The sequence below is a fragment of the Pan paniscus genome, chromosome 1 (assembly GCF_029289425.2).
Source record: "Pan paniscus chromosome 1, NHGRI_mPanPan1-v2.0_pri, whole genome shotgun sequence".
In the NCBI taxonomy this organism is placed as follows: Eukaryota; Metazoa; Chordata; class Mammalia; order Primates; family Hominidae; genus Pan; species Pan paniscus.
The window spans coordinates 82701074-82723804 of NC_073249.2; the positions used below are offsets into that span (position 1 = coordinate 82701074).

The 22731-nt window shown below is 48.0% G+C and overlaps 1 protein-coding gene across 1 annotated transcript; it reads left to right on the forward strand.

Annotated features, from left to right (window-relative positions):
• Window positions 1-318: 318 nt before the first annotated feature.
• Window positions 319-22499, forward strand: GPA33 (glycoprotein A33). Its single transcript, XM_034939645.4, has 6 exons — window positions 319-682; window positions 4919-5135; window positions 10256-10411; window positions 19484-19603; window positions 20220-20355; window positions 20865-22499. The coding sequence occupies exons 1-6, from the start codon at window positions 476-478 to the stop codon at window positions 20995-20997; spliced, it is 969 nt and encodes a 322-aa protein (XP_034795536.3). The 5' UTR covers window positions 319-475; the 3' UTR covers window positions 20998-22499.
• The last annotated feature ends 232 nt before the right edge of the window (window positions 22500-22731 follow it).

The window sequence follows — 22731 nt, forward strand, 5'->3', positions numbered from 1 at the left end:
TTTACCTCGATATAATCTTATTCATAAAATTCTTTACCACATACAAATGTTCCATAAATACTTGTTAAATGAGAGAATACATCATCATCACAACCAAAACGATGGCAGGTAATGTTTATTGAGAGTTTTCTATGTGCCAGGGAGTAATAAAAATACTTACACATGGTACCTCCATTAATTTTCCCAATAACTCAAGGAAATAAGTATTAGAGCTCCTATTTTATTGATGAGAAAACTGACGCTCGGACAAGTTGACACAGCTGGTAAGAAGTAGGGCTGAGGTTCAGGGCCACGCAATTCATCATGCTGTGGGGTGGAGTTAGGTGGACCAAGGCCCATGTGTTTGTCCTCATTGCAGTCTTGGAGGAGAAGCTGGTTGCCAGGGCCAAGGTGGCCAAGGTGGCTCTAGCTGTGGCTGGAGGTGCAAGAACAGCCCTGGGCATTCCCTCAGTGGTCCTGCGGGCAGTGAGTGGGTATGTCTGCCCGTGTCGTTTACTTTTCCCTTCCACTGCCTACTTTCTTTCCAGTCAGGGTGACCGTCGATGCCATCTCTGTGGAAACTCTGCAGGACGTTCTTCGGGCTTCGCAGGGAAAGAGTGTCACCCTGCCCTGCATCTACCACACTTCCACCTCCAGTCGAGAGGGACTTATTCAATGGGATAAGCTTCTCCGCACTCATACGGTAAGGATACTTTACAAGTTCAGGCATCATGGGAATGATTATCACCTGACCAGGACCTCTTAGAAGGAAAGCACTATGAAGTCTTTCCATAAATGATAGAATAAACACTAGCACCCAGGCTGGAGTGGGTGGGGAGGGAGCAGTGAATGTTGGACTCATGGAGGGCCAGAGTATGTCACCTTTATTTTGAAAATGTCATCTGCCCCTAAAATATCTTTCTGGTGGCCAATCTCAAATGACCTAAATTGTATCATGCGCGTCAGTCACTCCTTTTGATTAGCACAGCCCTTGCTCTGAGGCCAAATTTTATGGGTTTTTTTCCTGTTTGGATTCTTTTGGGAAGTGTGGAGGAGTTTTGTTTTTTTTTTCTATTTCTATTTTTAAATAGAGAATATAATCTCATGGTTTGAAAATCAAAACCTCATAAAAAGTGTGCATTGAGAAGGCTCATTCCCATCCCTGCTTCTCCTGTCTCACCCACCCTCTTCCCACACCCTCATCCTCTATCCCCCACTTTCCTCCACCCCCAGGCAGGGCATATACAAGCATGGATATATGTTTTTATAGATGTATTTGCATATATGAATATGTATATTTACATATACTACACACATACTGTTTTGCATTCGACTCTTAATACATCTTGGGCTCTTTGTGTATATGAGTATATTTATCTATCTCATTTTTCAACATTTGCAAAAGGCATTTCAATTTATGAAGGTACTATATGTACCATGAATGGACATTTGGTTTGTTTCTTATATTTTGCTGCTACAAATAACGCTGCATAAATATAAATACCCTTATATGTACCTCTCTCTATATACATATATATAATAAATTATTAAAACTCTGGGTCATGTGAAAAAGGGTATGTGAATTAAACATTTTGATAAATAACATCAAATTTTTCTCATTAAATGTCTCCCAATCTTTATTTTCACCACCAACAGTGAGGACACCTATTTCTCCAACACAGAGCATTCTCAAACTGTTCGCTATTTGCCAGTCTGATAAGTGAAAAAACATCTCATTCATCATCAAATTAACATTTCTTTAATTATAAGAAGTAGAGCATCTATTCATAAGTTTAAAAGTGAGGTCTTCTTTTAAAATGCAAACGTGCCTGGCAGAGATAAGCATTAGGTCCCCGACCACTTAGAGTGGAAAGACTTAGCTTTTTCCCTAACAGGAAAGAAGGGGTGGCCTAGAACACTCAAGGCCTCGAGCGGCAGGACGGATGGGGAAAGAGAGCAAGTCTCTCACACCAAGGGACCATGATGGGCCATAGCCACCTGTCCCGACTGCTCCCAGAGTCCCAGGGTAAAATCCCAGAGAGGGGAGCTGCTGCCTTTAGCTTGTAGGAGCGAAAGGGCACCTTTTCTTGCCATCATACTTATTTAGCAGGCCAGACATGAGGTCTCTGCCTGACAGTTTTCTGGGTGTTAAAGTAGATACTAAAGTTATTTTATTGACTGCTGGGTCCCTTACTTCTAGAAGGATTTCAGGCAATTGCCTTGAGACCCTGCAAGAGTATAGAGAAAGGGATTTAAATACGGCCCCTCAAGGAGATTATTGTGACAGGTCCTAGCAGGTCTTCTAGCCTGGGGGAGGTCCAGGGAGGGAAGCTTAGGATATCTTTGATGGGAGGAGGGTTAGTGGGCAGAGGGTCCTGGGCAGAGCCAGTCAGCATCAGAAAAGAGCAGAACTGGGAAGGACCGGTATCCATGGACTGATCCACAGCCCGAGACACCTTTGCATCTCCCATCTTGTTTCTCCCTCGCTTGTCAGCTAAGCTTCCTGAAAGAGCTGTCTGCCTCAACCAGGTCTGTTGCCTGTGGTTGGGTAGATTGCACCCTGCACAAGGGTATGTGCTTCATTAGCCAAGCCATGTATCCCAGCACAGGCTGTAGAGCCCCTTATTCTAATGTTGCACAAAGCGCACTGCACGCACAGGTGTCAGACTTGACATCGGGTCTCCACATTCTCTCTGTCCATCATGGTCTCGCTTCTATACCTAATGCTCTACAGAAATCAACAGCAACCTCTTTTTTCGCTCAATTCAGTACACTTCATTCAGCCATCTTATTTCATCTCTCATTAGCATTTCACACCGGCAGCCACTTTCCAACCTTGGAGTCTTCTTGTCTTGACTTTCTGGCAGTCTTGTCTTGGCTTTTCCTCTTAGCTCTCTGACCTCTCCTTGACCCTTCAAATGAAGTAACTTGGTGACTTGCCATTTCTCTACTTATTTATCCCGGGTGGCTTCATCTAGCCCATGTCTCAGTGAACGTCGACATGTCGTTGGCTCCCAAACCTTCATCCCCAGTTGCGCTAAACTGACCTGTCTGGCTCTTACTGACTCCTCCACCTAGATGGATCTCCCACCGACACTCCAGACACCCCACACGTAAAGAGAACACATTGTTTATTCATAAAACATTCCTTTCCTTTGTGTTTCCTCTCTTGGAAATGACATCACCAAATATCCAAGCCAAAAAACTCTTACCCTGGAGGTCTGCCGTTCCCTAACTCTGTCCATCAGATCTTCTCCTGGCTTCATGGTCTCATTGGTGCCCCCACTTTCATACTCCTCAAATTCATTTCATTCTTTCCATCTGCATTGCCACAACCTTATCTGAGGACCCATCATTTTTTACCTGAATTGTTAAACGGATTTCTTAACCAGTCCCTTTTCTCCTTCCAAGTCACTTTCCATCCCGTGTTGAGAGCTGACTTCCTAAATACATGGCTCTCTAGCGCTTCAGGGTAAATGCAAACTGTTTAGTCCCATATACACGATGTCTGAGACCTGGCATTGTAGAATCTCCGGACTTCAGGCTCTGGAGCCACAATGCCCGGTTTGAACCTCAGCCCTGTCATTTACTTAAACATCATGTGAACTTGGGGGAGGCCTTTAACTTCTTAGTGCCTTGGCTTCCTCATTTGTAAAATGAGTATAATCATATACCTACTTTAGGGGTGTTGTGAAGATTCCATGAGATAATACATACCAAGTGCATAGGCTAGTACCTAGCGCATAGCATACACTCAATAAATAGCAGCTATGATCTTTATTGCTACCTGCCCGAGCTCACCCTCTCACCAGTCCCTCACTCACACACTTACCTCCATTCATACTGAATGACTGGGGTTGATATGTTGCTTCCCACATCTAATTCTTTCTCTGTGGTTCTTCTTTTGCCTGAAATGCCCAACACCTTTATCCTACTCCAACACTTACTTTCTCAATACCCCCAGCCCTTTGCCTGGCTAATTCTTAGTTGTTTTTAGGATTCAATGCAACTGTCACCTCTCCTAGGAAGCCTCCCCTGACTTCCCACTCTGGAAGTGATACTTTCTTCTGGGGTCCTAGAGATAATCACAAGATGTTGTAAGGTTTGGTTGTCTATCACTTCCATCACTCTTTGGGTGCAGAATTCGTGAATTATCATCTTTGAATGTCAGACACCTAGTAGATGCTCAGTTATAATAATGGCTAGCACTTCTAGAAACTTAACATGTCACATAATGCCCTAACTGCTTTGTGTATATTACTACTGTAATTCTCACTACAGTCCTGAGAGGCAGGTGTTATTGTCATCATCTCCATTTTGCAGAAGAGTTAACAGAATCACAGGTGGAACATTTTGCTCAAGGTCATACAATTAGTACATGGCAGGATGGGGATTTGAATTGAAGCAGTCTGGCTTGAAAGTCTGTGATTTACCATTACCACATACAATTTGATAAATGATGATTCTATCAATCAATCAGTACATTCCAAAGGCAAGAGTCAAGAAAATAAAGTGGGTTTGGCAGCCAAGGCTGGCTGCCCAGCATGATGCCTGGTACATGGAAGGTGCTCAGTAAATACTGATAGACTGAATGAGTGAGGATAGGCTATGGAGAAAATGGAATGGATAAGAGAGATGCCGGAGATTACAAGAGGTGAAAGTGCTGGGATCCCAGATGGACCCATTCACCCACATGTGTACTGCGGTATGAACTGCCTAACTTCTTTCAATATTTTCATTTTAAAAATAAATTAAAAAAATATATATAATACAAGAATCCACAAATGGGTAGCACATATGCGAGCTATTTGTTCTGAGGGGTTGGCAGGTCTGTGCTTCTGGGCCCTGGAAACTGGGGGATGAGGGTAGTCAGGGCAGGCTGGAAGCACCAGGCAAGGGCCTTTGGGTGAAGACCTGGTGCCATTTCTTCTCTCTCCAGGAAAGGGTGGTCATCTGGCAGTTTTCAAACAAAAACTACATCTATGGTGAGCTTTATAAGAATCGTGTCAGCATATCCAGCAATGCTGAGCAGTCCGATGCCTCCATCACCATTGATCAGCTGACCATGGCTGACAACGGCACCTACGAGTGTTCTGTCTCGCTGATGTCAGACCTGGAGGGCACCACCAAGTCACGTGTCCGCCTCTTGGTCCTCGGTGAGTGTCTTCATGTCTTTCAGGAGTTGTAGGAAGAGGGTGGGCTGGTGGCAGCACAGGGAGAAGAGCCCAGGTGTTGAGACGAAGCCAGAGGCAGCAACAAGGAGCTAAGACTCCTCACCTCGTCCAGGCTGTCTTCAGCAGAGGGACCGCTCCTCCCTTTGGAACTAAACACTATTCTGAGTTCTCCGCCAATGGCCAACAGTTCTCGAGGACAGAGAAGGCCGACTTGGAGTGGTCCCTTTCTCTGTCGGTGTCCTTTCCTCCACACCAGCTCCTCTTTTTCATACCACACTTATTACAAAGATAAAGGAAAATCTTAAATCCTATTGCAAAGACTCATTGTGCCTTAACTGGGTGCTCAGGGGGCCACATCATGATTCTCTTATATCTTTCCCTGCCGTAACTTTGGCTACCCAGCAGAAATTCTTCCTGCCACCATCTGCTCACCCCCATCCCTCAACAGATACTCCATCAATCAGGTTCTACTCCCTTTGAAATGTGTCCCAAGATAACATTCTTTTCATAGGAATGACTTATTATTGGAATTTATAGTTTGGGAAGGATCTGAAAGATCATCTACTTTAATATCCTCATTTTGTAGATGAGGCCCAGAGAAAGGAAGGAACTGACTCAAAGTCAAATCGTTATTGGAAAATAACTGTTATTTAATGAGCACTTAGTCTATGTCCAATATAAGAAATGGCACCACTGCTGGGAGGTAGCAATGCTTTAAACCAAAACAAAGATCTTTTTTCCTTCTTCCTTTTACATATTTGATTGCATTTTATTTTTAATTAATATGTTTAATTTAAATTAAATTTATTTTAAAATTTAATTTAATTAATAATTAAGATATTTTTATTGCATAAGGTGGTTGCCTGACGTTTTGAAAGCATTATAGTGAGTCCAACTATACAACTATGCAAACTAGCATTGTATAAAGAATAACTAAGGTCTCCTTCCGCCCTACCCCCTAGAGAGGTAGCCAATGGCAACACAGGTAGGTATTCCATATTTTCCTCATGTCCTTTCAACACACACACACTCTTGCATACTTTTCTCTTTTCCTTTCTTTCCTTTAAAAAAATGGAATCATGTTATAAAGATCACTCTGCGTTTTTTCTTTCTAACCTTGTTTCATGCACATTTCTCCAGATCGGCACATGCAGATCTACCGATTAACAGCATACATTCCATCACACGGAGGTACCATGATTTATTCAAGTGTTCCATACTGATGAATATTCAGGCTGTTAACATTTTTTTGTATGAACAATACTACAATAGACATCCCATACACACACGTACATATGTATGTTAGGGGTCCCTTAAATAGGTCTCATTTCCTTTTGGCAATGGAAGTATTAATGCACAGTCCCCCGAAATCCTCCACATAAGCATTATATAAATGCTGATCCCTCTCCCTCCCAATCAGGGCCAGCCAGAAGGATACAAATTTAATCTGAGATTATGGAACTCGGTGAAACCAATGTTTTACTTTTTTAAAAAAGAAGGGTCGGGTGCGGTAGCTCACGCCTGTAATCCCAGCACTTTAGGAGGCCGAGGCGGAGACCAGCCTGAGCAACATAGCCAGATCTCCTCTCTACAAAAAAAAAATAAAAAAATTGAGGTGGAGGATCTCTTGAGTTGGGGAGGTCGAGGCTGCAATGAGCCGTGATCGAGCCGCTGCTCTCCCACCTGGGTGACAGAGACTGGCCTCAAAACAAACAAGCGAGCAAGCGAGCAAGCAAGCAAACAAACAAAAAACACAGAGAAAAGAAAGAGCCCATTTTTTAATGCACTCGAAGAAACAAGTTTAAATTATATACATATAAACATATATAAACAAATAAAAACATATATAAACATTCACACACACGTTTTCTTTCCTAATGGCTTTGCAGCTAGGCTATTTTAAGGCAGCCAGCCCACTGGGGCTGGATGACCTCAGTAAACCGAGGCGAGCATGAAGCTCCCAGCCCGGCGGCCTCTCAGCCCGCGCCTCGGGGCAGCACGCGTGGTCTCAGTCTCGGTCTCGGCTGGGAAAACTGGGGCTCCGGGACCGGGGACCCGGTGCTCCGGCCTCTGGCGCCCCCTGACGTCTGTAGCGGGAGTCGCAGGCTTCGGAGAGGCCTTGGCACCCGACTGGTTCCGTTTCCCCTCCCTCCCTATCACTGCTCCTCCAGTGAATATTCAGGTAACATCTGCATTCTGCTGGGGAGGTAAGACTGATAATATACCGAGTCCCCCGGAGGTCTCACGGGCCCCACATGTGTGGAAGGACGATTTGATCTGTTAAAGATCTGTTTGATCGGAGGTCCTACCTGTTTTTGACGGTGGAAGGCTGAGGAGAGAGACCTTAGTGAGGGATCTGGACAGGGTGAGAGCAGGGGTTCCTGGGTGAGGCCAGAGGGTTTAGGGGCTGGGAACTGACACATTCCGCCCTAAGGCTGATCTTTTTGGGAGTGGCTGGTCACTTCTTTGCCATTGTCTGTACCTCTGCCTCTGGAGAGAATTAAGGATTTGCTTTCAGCAGTTTTCCCTTAGAAAATGGTGGTTTCAGCAAAGCTGTAACAGTTTTTGGATGCATTCAGATGCCTTTGAGTGCTCTGTAGATGCCAGTAGGCCTCAGTTACTTTTCTTCCCTTTTTGTCTTTTATCCCAAAGAACCCTGGTTGTAGAAAGGCTCTACTGTCAGTCATGCACACTTGGTGTGACTTTGGGGACACCTGGGACTCCTCAGATGGGATTGGTGTTTTGCCCGCTCTCCAATTGTGGAATAAAGCCTTTGCTTCTGATTCAAGGCATTCCTGGGAAAAGGCTGAATGGTTTGGATGCGTGGAGAGGGATGCTCCCATACCTCTGAAAAGCTCAAGAGATAAAGCTTGGCTCAGCAAGCCCATCCTAGGGGTCCCCTGGGAAGTGGTGTTCACCTTCTCTTGTTCCCCGGGGACCTGCTTGTTGGCTGCTGGTAAGAGTGGTCCTTAGGCCGCAGACTCCCCCTCCCCACACAGCTCCAGTCCCAGGGTCTGGTGCAGGATAGATGAGGCCCGGCCTTGAACTTTGGACCTCTTATGTTTAGGAACCATCCAAGGGAAAGTGACAATCAGGGAGGGCCTCTAATTTCCCTCATGCTTGCCCCACACCTGGCCAGCCCTCACTATGGCAGCAGGAGATGTTGGGCACACCCAACAATAGCCTGGCTCTTTCCAAGAGGAAATACTGTGGCTGCTGGGCTAGAGGGGAGTGGTGTGTGTGGAAGGGTTTCTCTCAGCAGCTGCCGGGTGGGGCCGAGATCAGAATGCACTCCTGATGCTCAGCGACCGTGCACCTGGATTATAGAATGGGCAGCACTGTTTATTGGGCAAGCAAGCCATCCAAGGGGATGTGAAAAGAAAGACGCAGAGGAGACAGGCTTGCCACCTAGGGATTCCAGGAGCAACCCTCTCCACTCTGTGTCCTCCCCTTCTCACCTCCAAGGACACGACCTGAAGTCTCAAGCATGCTTCATGCTGCTTCTTGCCTCTGAGCCTTTGCACATGCTGTTCACTCTGCCTGGAGTACCATCACCTCTTTCTCCGACCACCACTCCCACCTCCACCACTGGCCTTGTTTACTGTCATGCTTCCTTCACGTCACAGCTGATCTTGGGTTTCGGGCTGTATTTAGGCCTTATCTGCCCCAGCAGCCTTGCCTCCTGTCTGGTCATTGTTCAGCTACTTGTCTTTTGCCCCCACTAGATTCCTTGACCCACTCACTGTGTCCTCCAAGTGCCCAGCATTGTCAGACACACAGTAGGCACCTAGTGAGGTTTGTAGAATGAACCCAGCTCCACAATGGTATCTTGACAATGCTGAGTGAAAGGCACAGGCTTAAGCTTCCCAGAAATCCAGGGAATCGGGTTGGGGTTGTGAGATGAGGGTGGCTGCCGTTCTGGGTAACCTCCAGTCTATGGGCTTCCCTCTCCTTACCTCTGCGCCCTCTGCCTGCTCGAGTCCCCTCAGTCCTCATCCTTCACCCTGCACATAACTTTACTGCTGCCTGTGGGTCCGCCCATCATCCCGTGCTTATGGCAACTGCACGTTATCTGCAAAGCACAGGAGGAGGATGGTGCTGAACCCAGAAAGAACATTACTAAGAAGTTAAGAGTGGAAGGCTTCAGAGATCACTTAGTTCAGGGGTAGGCAAACTAGGACCAAATCCAGCCCACAGACTGTTTTTACATTTCTAACATACTATTTAAAGAGAAAAAGTAGCAGCAACAAAGACAATATGTAGTCTGCGAAGCCTAAATATTGCCACCTGGCCCTTTACAGAACAGGTTTGTAGTTCACTAATTTTACAGAATGGAACACTGAGGTCGAGGGGAAGTGAGGATTTTCCCAAAATGGCACAAATGAATTAGTGGCAGAAGGAGCTCATATGGGCTGGTGGAGAGTGCACAGGATCTGGAGTTATAAGAGCTGAGATCTAGTCCCAGCTCTGCCAGTACCTATGAGCAAGTGTCCTCTCTGGGCCTCAATGTCCCCATCTTTCTTTCTTTTTCTTTTTTTCTTTTCTTTCTTTTTTTTGAGACAGAGTTTTGCTCTTGTTGCCCAAGCTGGAGTGCTATGGCACGATCTCAGCTCACTGCAACCTCCGCCTCCCAGATTCAAGCAATTCTCCTGCTTCAGCCTCCTGAGTAACTGGGATTATAGGTGCGTGCCACCACGGCCAGCTAATTTTTTGTATTTTTAGTAGAGATGGGGTTTCACCATGTTGACCAGGCTGGTCTCAAACTCATCTCGAACCTCATCTTTCTAACGGCCATGTTCCGCTATCTTTAAAATCCCATGACTGTAAACTAGAACACACATGAGGCCATGCCTTGGAAAGCTACTGCAGGCCCGCAATGCTTCCCAGCATATGTACCGCTCCTTTGTGATGGTGACAGACCACTGAGGCCATATTGGGGTGAATTGGTTTTATAGCATTCCATCTCACTACTCAACTATGGAGTTTTCTGCCTGTGAACAAACAAGGCAGTATGTTTGTGGGGGGGGGGGTGGGGAGGGGTGGGTGGCTGTCACCAAGCCCCACCTGCCTCATGCCTTCTCTTTGGTCTCTCCTCTATATAGTGCCACCCTCCAAACCAGAATGCGGCATCGAGGGAGAGACCATAATTGGGAACAACATCCAGCTGACCTGCCAATCAAAGGAGGGCTCACCAACCCCTCAGTACAGCTGGAAGAGGTACAACATCCTGAATCAGGAGCAGCCCCTGGCCCAGCCAGGTAAGGGGGCAGTAGGGAAGGCGGGCTCCCCATGTCAAAGTGCAGCACATGCAGCTGATTGGCTAGGGGCTGCAACTCGGGTTGACCGATCAGATCCCCCTGAAGGCCGCTTGCTTCCCTACCCCATCCCTATCCCCATATCCCCACCTCTCTAAGCACTGGTTTCTTGTTTTTAGACAGATTCTCGCCAGGTGGCCCAGGCTGGAGTGCAGTTGGCACGATCTCGGCTCACTGCAACCTCCTCCTCCCAGGTTCAAGCGATTCTTCTGCCTCAGCCTCCCAAGTAGCTAGGATTACAGGTGCCACCACTATTTTTAGTAGAGACGGGGTTTCACCATGTTGGCCAGGCTGGTCTTGAACTCCTGACCTCAGGTGATCCACCCGCCTCAGCCTCTCAAAGTGCTGGGATTACAGGCGTGAGCCACCGTGCCCGGCCAGCACTGGTTTCTTATAATAATACCTACCTCATAGGTTCTGGCAAGAAACAAAAATGATTCATGTAAAGCACGTAGCGGAAGCCGTGGTAAATGTTAACTTGTTTTCTTTGTTCCTCATTCCTCAGTTCTCTTGGATGAACATGCCCTGATAAGCACTCTGTGCAAAAGCATGGGTAGGATTTTAATTTGATTGTGTCCTGAAGTATACATTTGAGACCCCAAGTCTAACTCGGGGGCTCCACGCAAAGGTGGGGAATTTAACTTTCCCATTCCTTATCCAGGCCGGTCCCTCTCAGCCGTCACGGACCCCCGCTGCCCCAGACACACCACCGTTTTATGGCTCCACACAACTACAGCACCATGTTGCTGTAAGGGTCCCACCTTCTTAGGGGAGGCGATGGTGGATTCAGCTATAGTTGCCAGGAGACCAGTTTTGTACTGGGCAGCTTGGTATTGGACCTTTCAGTCAGGAAACTGGAAAAAAAAAAAAAAGAAAGAAAGAGCTATATAAAAATCCTACCGTCCTTTCCACACCCAGAGCCAATGGGTGTGGAAATACCCTGGTGGAGTCCCAGGGCCCCTAGTGCCCACCCCTGCTCCTGAGGATCAAGAAAGACAAGGCTTGCTGGGTGCCGTGGCTCATGCCTATAATCCCAGCACTTTGGGAGGCTGAGGCAGGAGGATCACTTGAGGTTAGGAGTTCAAGACCAGTCTGGGCAACATTGTGAGACCCCTGTCTCCAAACAAAATTTTTAAAAAATTAGCTGGGCATGGCAGGACTCACCCTTTAGTCCCAGCTACTCAGAAGGCTGAGGTGGGAGGATTGCTTGAGCTCTGGAGGTCGAGGCTGTAGTGAGCCATGATCACACCACTGCACTCCAGCCTTGGTGACAGAGCGAGACCCTGCCTCAAATAAAATAAAATGAATAAAATAAAATAAAATAAAATAATAAAATAAAGTAAAATAAAATAAAATAAATAAAATATTTTTTAAAAAGAAAGACAAGGCCTGAAAGGTGTCCATCCGATTTAGCTTCTGGGAGGTCTTTCAGTTCAGTGTAGGTGGAAAAGGAGGCCAGAGGTGGAAAGCAAAGCCAGCAGGGCACACAGCTCTTCTGAGAAGATGAGGTGCCCGGGGGTGGGGGTGAGGACCCGGGGGAAGAATATCTGGTGTCCTGGATAAGCCCAGCCGGACGGATGCACACATTGGGGGTGCACTCAATCCAGGAAGAGCTTTATCACTCGTTTGGGGGCAAATCGACTTCTTAAAAAAGTTAGTAGACACTTTGGGAGGCTGAGGCAGGCGGATCACGAGGTCAGGAGATCGAGACCATCCTGGCTAACACGGTGAAACCCCGTCTCTACTAAAAATACAAAAAATTAGCCAGGCGTGGTGGCGGGCGCCTGTAGTCCCAGCTACTCCGGAGGCTGAGGTAGGAGAATGGCGTGAACCTGGGAGGCGGAGCTTGCAGTGAGCCGAGATCGCACCACCGCACTCCAGCCTGCAGCCTGGGCAACAGAGCGAGACTCTGTCTCAAAAACAAAACAAAACAAAAAAAAAAAACAGTTAGTAGAATCCACTCGACCTAACTTAAAATAGGTCAATGTAGTGTAGGTTTTCAACAAGCTTCTAGTTGTGTTTACGTATTTCTGGTTGGCAACTTTTTATCGAGTGTGTCTGGAATTTTTGTTGAAACCACCTGGCAGCTCTCCGGGGGCTCTGTGGCCTCCTCTCTCTGGCCTATGAATAGTCTAGTGACTCCAGCCATGGTCACGGTAGGTGTGCTGTGGACACTGGTAGTGTCTGATCTTCTTTCCAGCAAAGTGTGTATAGGGAGACCCAAAGCTGAATGTTATAGGTGGCAGATGCTATAATAGCTTTATACCCAGTGGTGATGTAACACAGAAGATGCATAAGAAGATCAAAGAAGGTTTCTCCAAGGAGTGGGTATTGGAGTCGACAGTGGTTAAGAGCATGCCATGGGCTTGACTCCTGGCTCGGACACTTGTTAGCTGTATGACCTTGGCAAGTGACTCAGCTTCTTTGTGCCTTAGGTTCTATGTCTATGAAATGGGTACAATGCTAGTGTTTACTTCATAGGGTTGTGAAGATTAAATAAAAGTAGATGTAAAGCATTGAGACTAGTGCCTGGTAGGCAGTAAGCACTCATTTAATGCTAAGTGTTATTAGCTGTTATTTGAGTTGGGTCCTCAAGGATGAGGAGGCTTGGCATGGAGAACAGGAAGGAATTATGACTGTCTGGTGTGGCTAAGGGGTAGGGTGCGTGTGTAGGTGTAGGAATGGTGGGAGATACTCTTGTTAAGAAACACAGTGATGAGAAATCATGAAGAGCCTGTGCGTCACGCTAGGGAGGTTCGTCTTTGCCCTGTAAGCCACGGGTACCTTCTGAGGAGCCTCACAAAGGGACAGCCCAGCTGCAGTTCTCTCCTGCCTCCACAGGGAGACTCCTCTGGTTGTTAGAAGCCAAAACTTAGTTCTTTCATTATGCAAAAGGGAGAATCCTGAGGACAGGAAAGGAGGTGAAAAGAGAATTGCGTCTTTAATTTGTGAAAGCTTTAATTTGTGAAAGCTTTATCCTGTCTCTAATTAAGATTTGCTGAGTCAGAATGGGGACCTGCGGGTGACAGAAAAGAATATGGTTAATGTCCGTAACAACACGCCCTGGCATCTGGAGACATTGCGGGGTGAGGGCAGAGTTCTCAAAGCCTTCGTTTCCACTCTGCTTTGCAGAGCCTTGGAGAATCTGCCAATTCTGGCCAGGTGCAGTGGCTCATGCCTGTAATCCCAGCACTTTGAGAAGCTGAGGCAGGTGGATCGCTTGAGTACAGGAGTTCGAGACCCACCTGGGCAACATGGTGAAACCGTGTCTCTACCAAAAATGCAAAAATTAGCCTGGCATGGTGGTGTGTGCCTGTAGTCCCAGCTACTTGGGAGGCTGAGGTGGGAAGATCCTTGGGCCTGGAAGGCAGAGGTTGCAGTGAGCCAAGATGGTGCCACTGCAGCCTGGGCACTAGAGCCAGATCTTGTCTTAAAAACACAAAACAAACAAACAAAAAATAAATAAAAAGAATCTGCTAATTCTGCTTCCTCTGTGGGTCAGCCCAAATTATTTCTGGCTTTTAAAACATTTCAGTCCACCGTGGACGATTTGGAGAGGAGGGTACCTCTGCTCTCCTACATCTGAAGACAATTTCCAACATTAGAGATTCATTCCTTTGACTAAACCCTCAGTGGAAACAAGCTAGCAGTGAAAAGAACAGGGAATCCAGAATCAGGAAACAAGAAGTCCTGACTTCTCCACTTTGGAGCTGTGAGTCACTCTCAGCCTCTCTGACCCTTAGTACTGCCCTTTGAAAAAAACTGGGATTCCCCAAAAGCTGCGAAGAGGATGAGAGGAGATCCCATGTGTAATAACTCTGAACAGACTTTGTAAGCTGTGTCCCAGGAAGCTGAGTTTCATGCACTGAAGAAACAGGAATTTGGATATCAAGGAAGTGGGGGAGGGGGTAGTTCTGGGGCCTGGAGCACTTAAGGGGAGGCGGTTGTGAAGGGTGGGGACCAGTCCAAGGAGGATCGTGAGGGCCCTTTGTGAGAGAGAGGTGGCAGCAGGGGCTTGTCGACAAGCTACGGGATTGGGTAGGGGTTGGGGGGATGCGGAAACGTTAGATCTTGTCAACGTGACATTAGCGTCTTGGTGAGACCGGAGGTTCTCTTGAGGGGAATCTCTCCACAGCTGGAGCAGAGGAACGTGGGAAGCGTATGACCGTCCTGTGCATTCCCCTTTCTGACCACAAGGTGTCGCCACTGCAGCGGAAACATTAGTTTTCTCCGGATATCAGAAATTACTAGTCCCTTTCCGAAGGAAAAGGGGCTTGGGAGCCCCAACTCGGAATCAAAGAAGGTCCTGTGGCACAAGACCTGCACTGGTTCATCCTAGCAGCTTCCAGTGCACACGGTTTGCATCAGGGAACTGGGGGAGGATAGCGCTGACTCACTGGACTAGGAAACCCCATGTTCCCCACCCTAAACAAGGCCTAGAGCTCAAAGCTGGACTCTGACAACTAAAAAAGTCCTGACTGTCTGCAATGTGCTGCCTACACTAAACCCAGAGTCCGAGCTTCACACTCTTAAGTGGTGGGGATCTGTTACGAGCTCTAGACCTCCTAAGCATGCCCAGGGCCATAGAGCATTTCCTAAAGTGTGTTCCTTCAAGATGCCTCTTAAAAATAACAAATGCAATTCATTTAGCAAATGAGAGCATGAATACCACACCCCGCTGTCAGAAGTTCCCAGTGCTCAACAGCATTGTAGGAGCTCTGAAAGTGCTGCCCTTAGAAAGATTACTTAACCCTAACTCAGTGATTCCTAAACTTGCTTTTTAGGGACTCCTGCTCCATGCCGCATATTAATATCACATGTAAACAATGTTCCAGAAAACATACTGAGGCGTGGAATTCTAGGATAGAAGGGGACACATTTTATGAAGAATGAGCATCCAGAGAGTAGTGTCCTGGGGGTCAAGGGAAGAATTTGAAGAAAGTACAAGTGAAAAGACTGAAAGAAAATAGCACCAAATCGAAGTGTTATTTATAGGTGATGGAATTATGAATGATTTTTATTTGTTCTCTCTTCTTTAAAGAGGCATTCCTTGGCCATTTGGATGAGATTAAAACCCCTTGCCATAAGCTCAGATAGTACCTCCATCTTGAACTGTAACCACCATTGTTTCATGTCTGTCTTCCTTGGGAGACTGGAAACACCAAGAGGACAAGGACCCTCTTCATCTCGTTTATAGCTGTGATCAGCAGCTAAAGATTTTCTGTATTGAATTGAATTGAAATAATAGTTTTATATCATTTATAAATTATTATAAGGAGCATACATTGCTTTTATCATACAAAATTTTATTTATATATATATATTTTTCGAGATGGAATCTCGCTTTGTTGCTCAGGCTGGAGTGCAGTGGTGCGATCTCAGCTCACTGTAACCTCCACCACCCAGGTTCAAGCGATTCTTTTGCCTCAGCCTCCCAAGTACCTGGGACTAGAGGCGCGCACCACCATGCCCGGCTAATTTTTATATTTGTAGTAGAGACGGGGTTTCACTGTGTTAGTCAGGCTGGTCTCGAACTCCTGACCTCAAGTGATCTGCCCGCCTTGGCCTCCCAAAGTGCTGGGATTACAGGCGTGAGCCAATGCACCCGGCCACAAATTTTTAAAAGAAAATTATCAATGGCTCCAGGGAGTTCTAGACCTGAAACAGGATTTTTGTTCCTGTTTTATAATTTCTTAATTTTGTGACCTTGAGCAGTTCACTTAACTTCTTTAAGCCTCCAGTTAACTCCATGAATTGGAGATTGAAATATTGAGGATTGCTGGAAGGATGAAAGGACATCACATTTGAGGATGTGTACTGAGCAGCACATCCGGAGAAGGAAAATCTTGAGATGCAATCTTGCAAGAAAGTGACGGTGGGGCGGAGAGAGGACAACTCCCCTGGTTTTGCCCCTAGCACCAAGTGGCAAGAGACAAAGCTGGTATGATTGACAGGGCCAGATCTGTGACCTGAAGCTTGGACTTGTTACTGAAGATTACGTCTAGTGGTTGCTGGGCAGCCCCTGAAATGTCTGAACAGAGAAGTGACAGGATCGTATTTACAATTTAGAGCGTCTCTTAGGGATGGCGTGTAACCACCTGGTGGCAGCAGGGATCAGGCAAGGCTGGCTCTGCAGCAAAATTAGAGGAGGTAGGTCTCCAGCTCCTCTCAAAATAGCAGTTATAACAAAGCATCTTGGATGGCAGGACATATACATATGCCCAAGCACAAAGCTCTTGCTTTCAAGATGAAGAAATTCATAGGATGATAGATTGAGGGGAAAGGTCTTCCATGAGACATTCTGGTCCGTTCTCTTCGATTCAGGAGGATCAGGTGTTTTCACTCCTACTTTCCAAAGGAAGCCTACAGCTCAAAGAAGTTAAATGGCTTGCTCAAGTGGCGGCAGATGTAGAGGAAGAGTCTAGACAGTCTGCCTCCGTCCCACCCCAACAGCACACACATTCACCACCCCCCATACCACACATGCAACACACACCACACATCACACACCACACACATTACACCCACCACACACCACACATCACACATACTACACACGCCACACACACCACACACATTACACACCACACACACCACATGCAGCACACACACTACACACACCACACACACACTACACACACCACACACACACCACACACCACACACATCACACACTCACCACACACACTACAAACGTTGCCACATACACACCACACCACATGCACCACACACTACACATGCCACACACACCACACACAACACACTCACCATATGCACCATACACACTACACACACCACACACATCACACTCGCCACACACACCACACATACTACACACACCACACACATCACACACTCATCACACACACCACATGCATCACACACACTACACACACCATACACACACCCCTCACATACCATACACTACACACAACACACACACTGCCCCCCATACCACACACATATACCACTCAGACACCCCAGAACACCATACACCACACACACGCCATACACACACCACACACACCACATACATCACACACTACACACGCACTACACACACCACACACACACACCACACACCAAACACATCACACACTCACCACACACACTACACACACCACATACCACACACATCACACACCACACACCAGACACATCACACACTCACCATACCACACACTACACACACCACACACCACAGACATCACACACCACACACCACACACACTACACATGCTGCCACACACACACCACACCACACGCACCACACACTACACATGCCACACACACACCACACACAACACACACTCACCACATGTACCACACAACTACACACACCACACACACACCCCACACCACATGCACTACACACACCACACACATCACACACCACACGCACCACACACTACACACACCACACACATCACATACCACACACACCACACACACTACACACACCACCACACACACACCACACACCAGACACACCACACGCACCACACACTACACATGCCACACACACACCACACACATCACACATGCACCATACACACCAGACACCCTACATACACCACACACATCACACACTCACCACAGGCACCACACATATTACACACACCGCACACAGCACACAGCACACACCACACACATCACACACTTACCACGTGCACCACACACACTACACACACCACACACATCACACACTTACACACATCGCACACACTACACACACCATACACACACCCCTCACATACCATACACTACACACACACACACTGCCCCCCATACCACACACATATACTTCCCAGGCACCCCAAAACACCATACACCACACACACCACACACACAGCACACACCACACACACCACATACACCACACACACCACATACACCACACACCACACACACAAACTACACACTCTACACATACACACTACACACACCACACACACTCACTGCCCCCCACACCACACACATATACCTCCCACACTTTACACACATTCACATACCACACACACACCACACACCACAAATACACATTCACCACCCCCATACCACACACAACCCAGAAACACACACAAAACACACACTACACACACACAGCACACACACTCCTTATACACACACCACACACTACATACACACACACCACTCTCATAGTGCACAGCACACCATACACCACCCAGTCACCACATACACATCTCATATCACACACACCCCTTATGCCACATACACACACCACACATCACACTCCCATCACACACACTATACACACATACCACACATATGCCACACACACCACATACCATACACACACTACTCTCACAGAGCACAGCACACACACGCTGCACATCACTGACACACCACACACACTGACACACCACACACCACACACACACACCACACACACCACATAACACACGGACACACACACACACATACACCCCACACACCTCTCTCATGGCAGAAATCCAGAGATCAGAGTTTTTCATTTCCAAAGGCTTCTTTCATATGAGTCTAAGCTAAGAGATTTGGTTTCTGAAGATCATAAAAGTAATAATATCTTCTGATTAGAAAGCATTTTCATGTAATACATAATGTGTATTATGTTTCCTGAGCACTTACTACATATCAGGCATTCTGTTGTGGGCTTATATTTATTATTAGTACCTCATTTTATGCTTGCAAGTACCCTGTGAGGCAGGTACTATTATTTCTGATTTTAGATGAGGAAATGGAGGTTGAATGAAGCTGAGTTACTTGCTAAAGACAAATTAATAAGTGGCAGAGCCAGGTGTCAAACCCAGGGTGCCTGACTGAATTCTGAGCACTTCACATTGTGGGCCCTGCCTGGTTTAAGCGTCCTGCAGCCCTGGAGGTGGACATGGGGCTCCGGCCTGGAGAAGCTCAGTGGCAGAGGTTGTGCTTCCCAAGGAGTCCAGACCTCCCATTCCTGGCTGTCTCCACTCCACTGTAGTGCCTCTCTTCACCCTGACTCTTCTTCCCCTGCAGCCTCAGGTCAGCCTGTCTCCCTGAAGAATATCTCCACAGACACATCGGGTTACTACATCTGTACCTCCAGCAATGAGGAGGGGACGCAGTTCTGCAACATCACGGTGGCCGTCAGATCTCGTAAGAGCAGCCTGCAGGGGGAGGGCTGACAAACGCCACAGGGTAACTGGTGGGGGTCCAGAGAGTCAGCTGAGACCACCGTGAGGAGGAATAGGGGAACCTCCAGGGCCACACACCTGCAGGTTAGCTGTGGTGACCTAGGCAGGATGACTCTGTCCCAGGCTCCCCTCACTCTGAGGCCAGTCCATTTCCACTGGTGTTTGGAAGTGGAACCTAGGACTGACTTCTAGGACTCAGAGGCTTTGTCAGTCCCACCTGCCTAGGAACCACTCGGTGGGCATGGAGGAAGTGCCCAGGGCAGCTGCCGCAGAGTCTGGACCACATCCTTCTGGGGTGAGACACCAAATCTAGCTTAATGAGCTGGCCGGGCTGACACCTGAGGACTTTTGCAGAGCCAGGGTAGCCCGGAAAGTGTTAAGATGTGAAGTGGTCCATATGTCTCTGTCTGCACCTCCATCCTGAAGAATATTCCTGGGCCATGGCTGGTCACATTCCTCCAAGACCATGCCTTTCATGGAGTGTTACCAGAAGCTGGTAGCTGCTGCTCCCCTGGCTGGGAGGAGTCCCGGAGCTAGCTTAGAAGCTCGGCAAGTGCAGCTGCTCTGTCCTCTTGCAGCCTCCATGAACGTGGCCCTGTATGTGGGCATCGCGGTGGGCATGGTTGCAGCCCTCATTATCATTGGCATCATCATCTACTGCTGCTGCTGCCGAGGGAAGGACGACAACACTGAAGACAAGGAGGATGCAAGGCCGTGAGTGTCTGGGCTGGTAGCCTGTTGGAAGGGTCTGGGGAGACTGGAAATATGCCTCCCAATTCCTCACAGCCTCTTCTACTTGCAGCACCCCTTGGGGTATATCACCCCCATTTTGTGCTGACGAAACAATGACCTGTCCAAGCCATAAAATGTGCATTGCAGCCCCAGGACCTGCCTCCCAGTCCTGTGGTTTTCCAGTCTGGGAGCTCAGGGCCGGGCTTCCTGTGGCATGACTACAGCCAAGTGTGGCCTGGAGCCCCTGTCACGAGGCCAGTTCCTCCTGGGCTGGTAAAGCCAGCCTGTTCCTGTAACCCCCTCAGCTCATGCGTGGAACAAGTCTGTGGCACCTTTACTCTCAGCCCAGCCTTTCAGCCCAGTGTCCTCTGCAGCTGGTGGGTGGGGAGGAGGTCTGGAGGCTGCTCTTCCTGTAATGCACATGAGGCCCAGCTCCCTTGAGGGTCCACCTGAGAGCAAATCCTTCCCCTCTGTCCCCTGCTGCCCTGCAGGAACCGGGCAGCCTATGAGGAGCCACCAGAGCAGCTAAGAGAACTTTCCAGAGAGACAGAGGAGGAGGATGACTACAGGCAAGAAGAGCAGAGGAGCACTGGGCGTGAATCCCCAGACCACCTCGACCAGTGACGGGCCAGCAGCAGAGGGCGGTGGAGGAAGGGTTAGGGGTTCATTCTCCTGCTTCCTGGCCTCCCTTCTCCTTTCTAAGCCCTGTTCTCCTGTCCCTCCATCCCAGACATTGATGGGGACATTTCTTCCCCAGTGTCAGCTGTGGGGAACATGGCTGGCCTGGTAAGGGGGTCCCTGTGCTGATCCTGCTGACCTCACTGTCCTGTGAAGTAACCCCTCCCGGCTGTGACACCTGGTGCAGGGCCTGGCCCTCACTCAAGACCAGGCTGCAGCCTCCACTTCCCTCGTAACTGGCAGGAGCTCCTGGAAGCACAGCGCTGAGCATGGGGCGCTCCCACTCAGAACTCTCCAGGGAGGCGATGCCAGCCTTGGGGGGTGGGGGCTGCCCTGCTCACCTGTGTGCCCAGCACCTGGAGGGGCACCAGGTGGAGGGTTTGCACTCCACACATTTTTCTTGAGTGAATGAAAGAATAAGTGAGTATGCTTGGGGCCCTGCATTGGCCTGGCCTCCAGCTCCCACTCTCTTTCCAACCTCACTTCCCGTAGCTGCCAGTATGTTCCAAACCCTCCTGGGAAGGCCACCTCCCACTCCTGCTGCACAGGCCCTGGGGAGCTTTTGCCCACACACTTTCCATCTCTGCCTGTCAATATCCTACCTGTCCCTCCAGGCCCATCTCAAATCACAAGGATTTCTCTAACCCTATCCTAATTGTCCACATACATGGAAACAATCCTGTTACTCTGTCCCACATCCAATCATGAGCCACAAGGCACAGTCTTCTGAGCGAGTGCCTCTCACTGTATTAGAGCGCCAGCTCCCTGGGGCAGGGCCTGGGCCTCATGGCTTTTGCTTTCCCTGAAGCCCTAGTAGCCGGCACCCATCCTGGTGGGCACTTAAGCTTAATTGGGGAAACTGCTTTGATTGGTTGTGCCTTCCCTTCTCTGGTCTCCTTGAGATGATCGTAGACACAGGGATGATTCCCACCCAAACCCACGTATTCATTCAGTGAGTTAAACACGAATTGATTTAAAGTGAACACACACAAGGGAGCTTGCTTGCAGATGGTCTGAGTTCTTGTGTCCTGGTAATTCCTCTCCAGGCCAGAATAATTGGCATGTCTCCTCAACCCACACGGGGTTCCTGGTTGTTCCTGCATTCCGATACCTCAGCCCTGGCCCTGCCCAGCCCATTCGGGCTCTGGTTTTCTGGTGGGGCTGTCCTGCTGCCCTCCCACAGCCTCCCTCTGTTTGTCAAGCATTTCTTCTACTCTTGAGAGCTCAGGCAGCGTTAGGGCTGCTTAGGTCTCATGGCCCAGTGGCTGGTCTCACCCAACTGCAGTTTACTATTGCTATCTTTTCTGGATGATCAGAAAAATAATTCCATAAATCTATTGTCTACTTGCGATTTTTAAAAAAAATGTATATTTTTATATATATTGTTAAATCCTTTGCTTCATTCCAAATGCTTTCAGTAATAATAAAATTGTGGGTGGAAATTCTTATTTCTTTTTTAATGTGGATTTTGTTTGCAGTAAGATAAAGCTTGGGTCTCATGGATCATCTCTACTCACCATAGCACTCTTCTCCTTCCTAGGGGAGGTGAGACAAGGTAACAGAGTTGAGAATCCTGGGGTCCCTCTGCTTGTGGCCGCAGTAGGGTCAGGCAGTGCCTCTAGTGGTTGCTGGGAATAGGACAGATTCCTGCCTGCTGGTGGAGGTATATTCCAGGAGCCT

Bases quoted from the DNA above. Each gene is read 5' to 3' on its own strand.
- GPA33 (XM_034939645.4), top strand. From the start codon at position 476: ATGTCTGCCCGTGTCGTTTACTTTTCCCTTCCACTGCCTACTTTCTTT. The intron at 10,412-19,483 runs GTAAGGGGGCAG...CTTCCCCTGCAG, and splicing joins GCAGCCCCTGGCCCAGCCAG to CCTCAGGTCAGCCTGTCTCC. The intron at 20,356-20,864 runs GTGAGTGTCTGG...GCTGCCCTGCAG, and splicing joins GACAAGGAGGATGCAAGGCC to GAACCGGGCAGCCTATGAGG.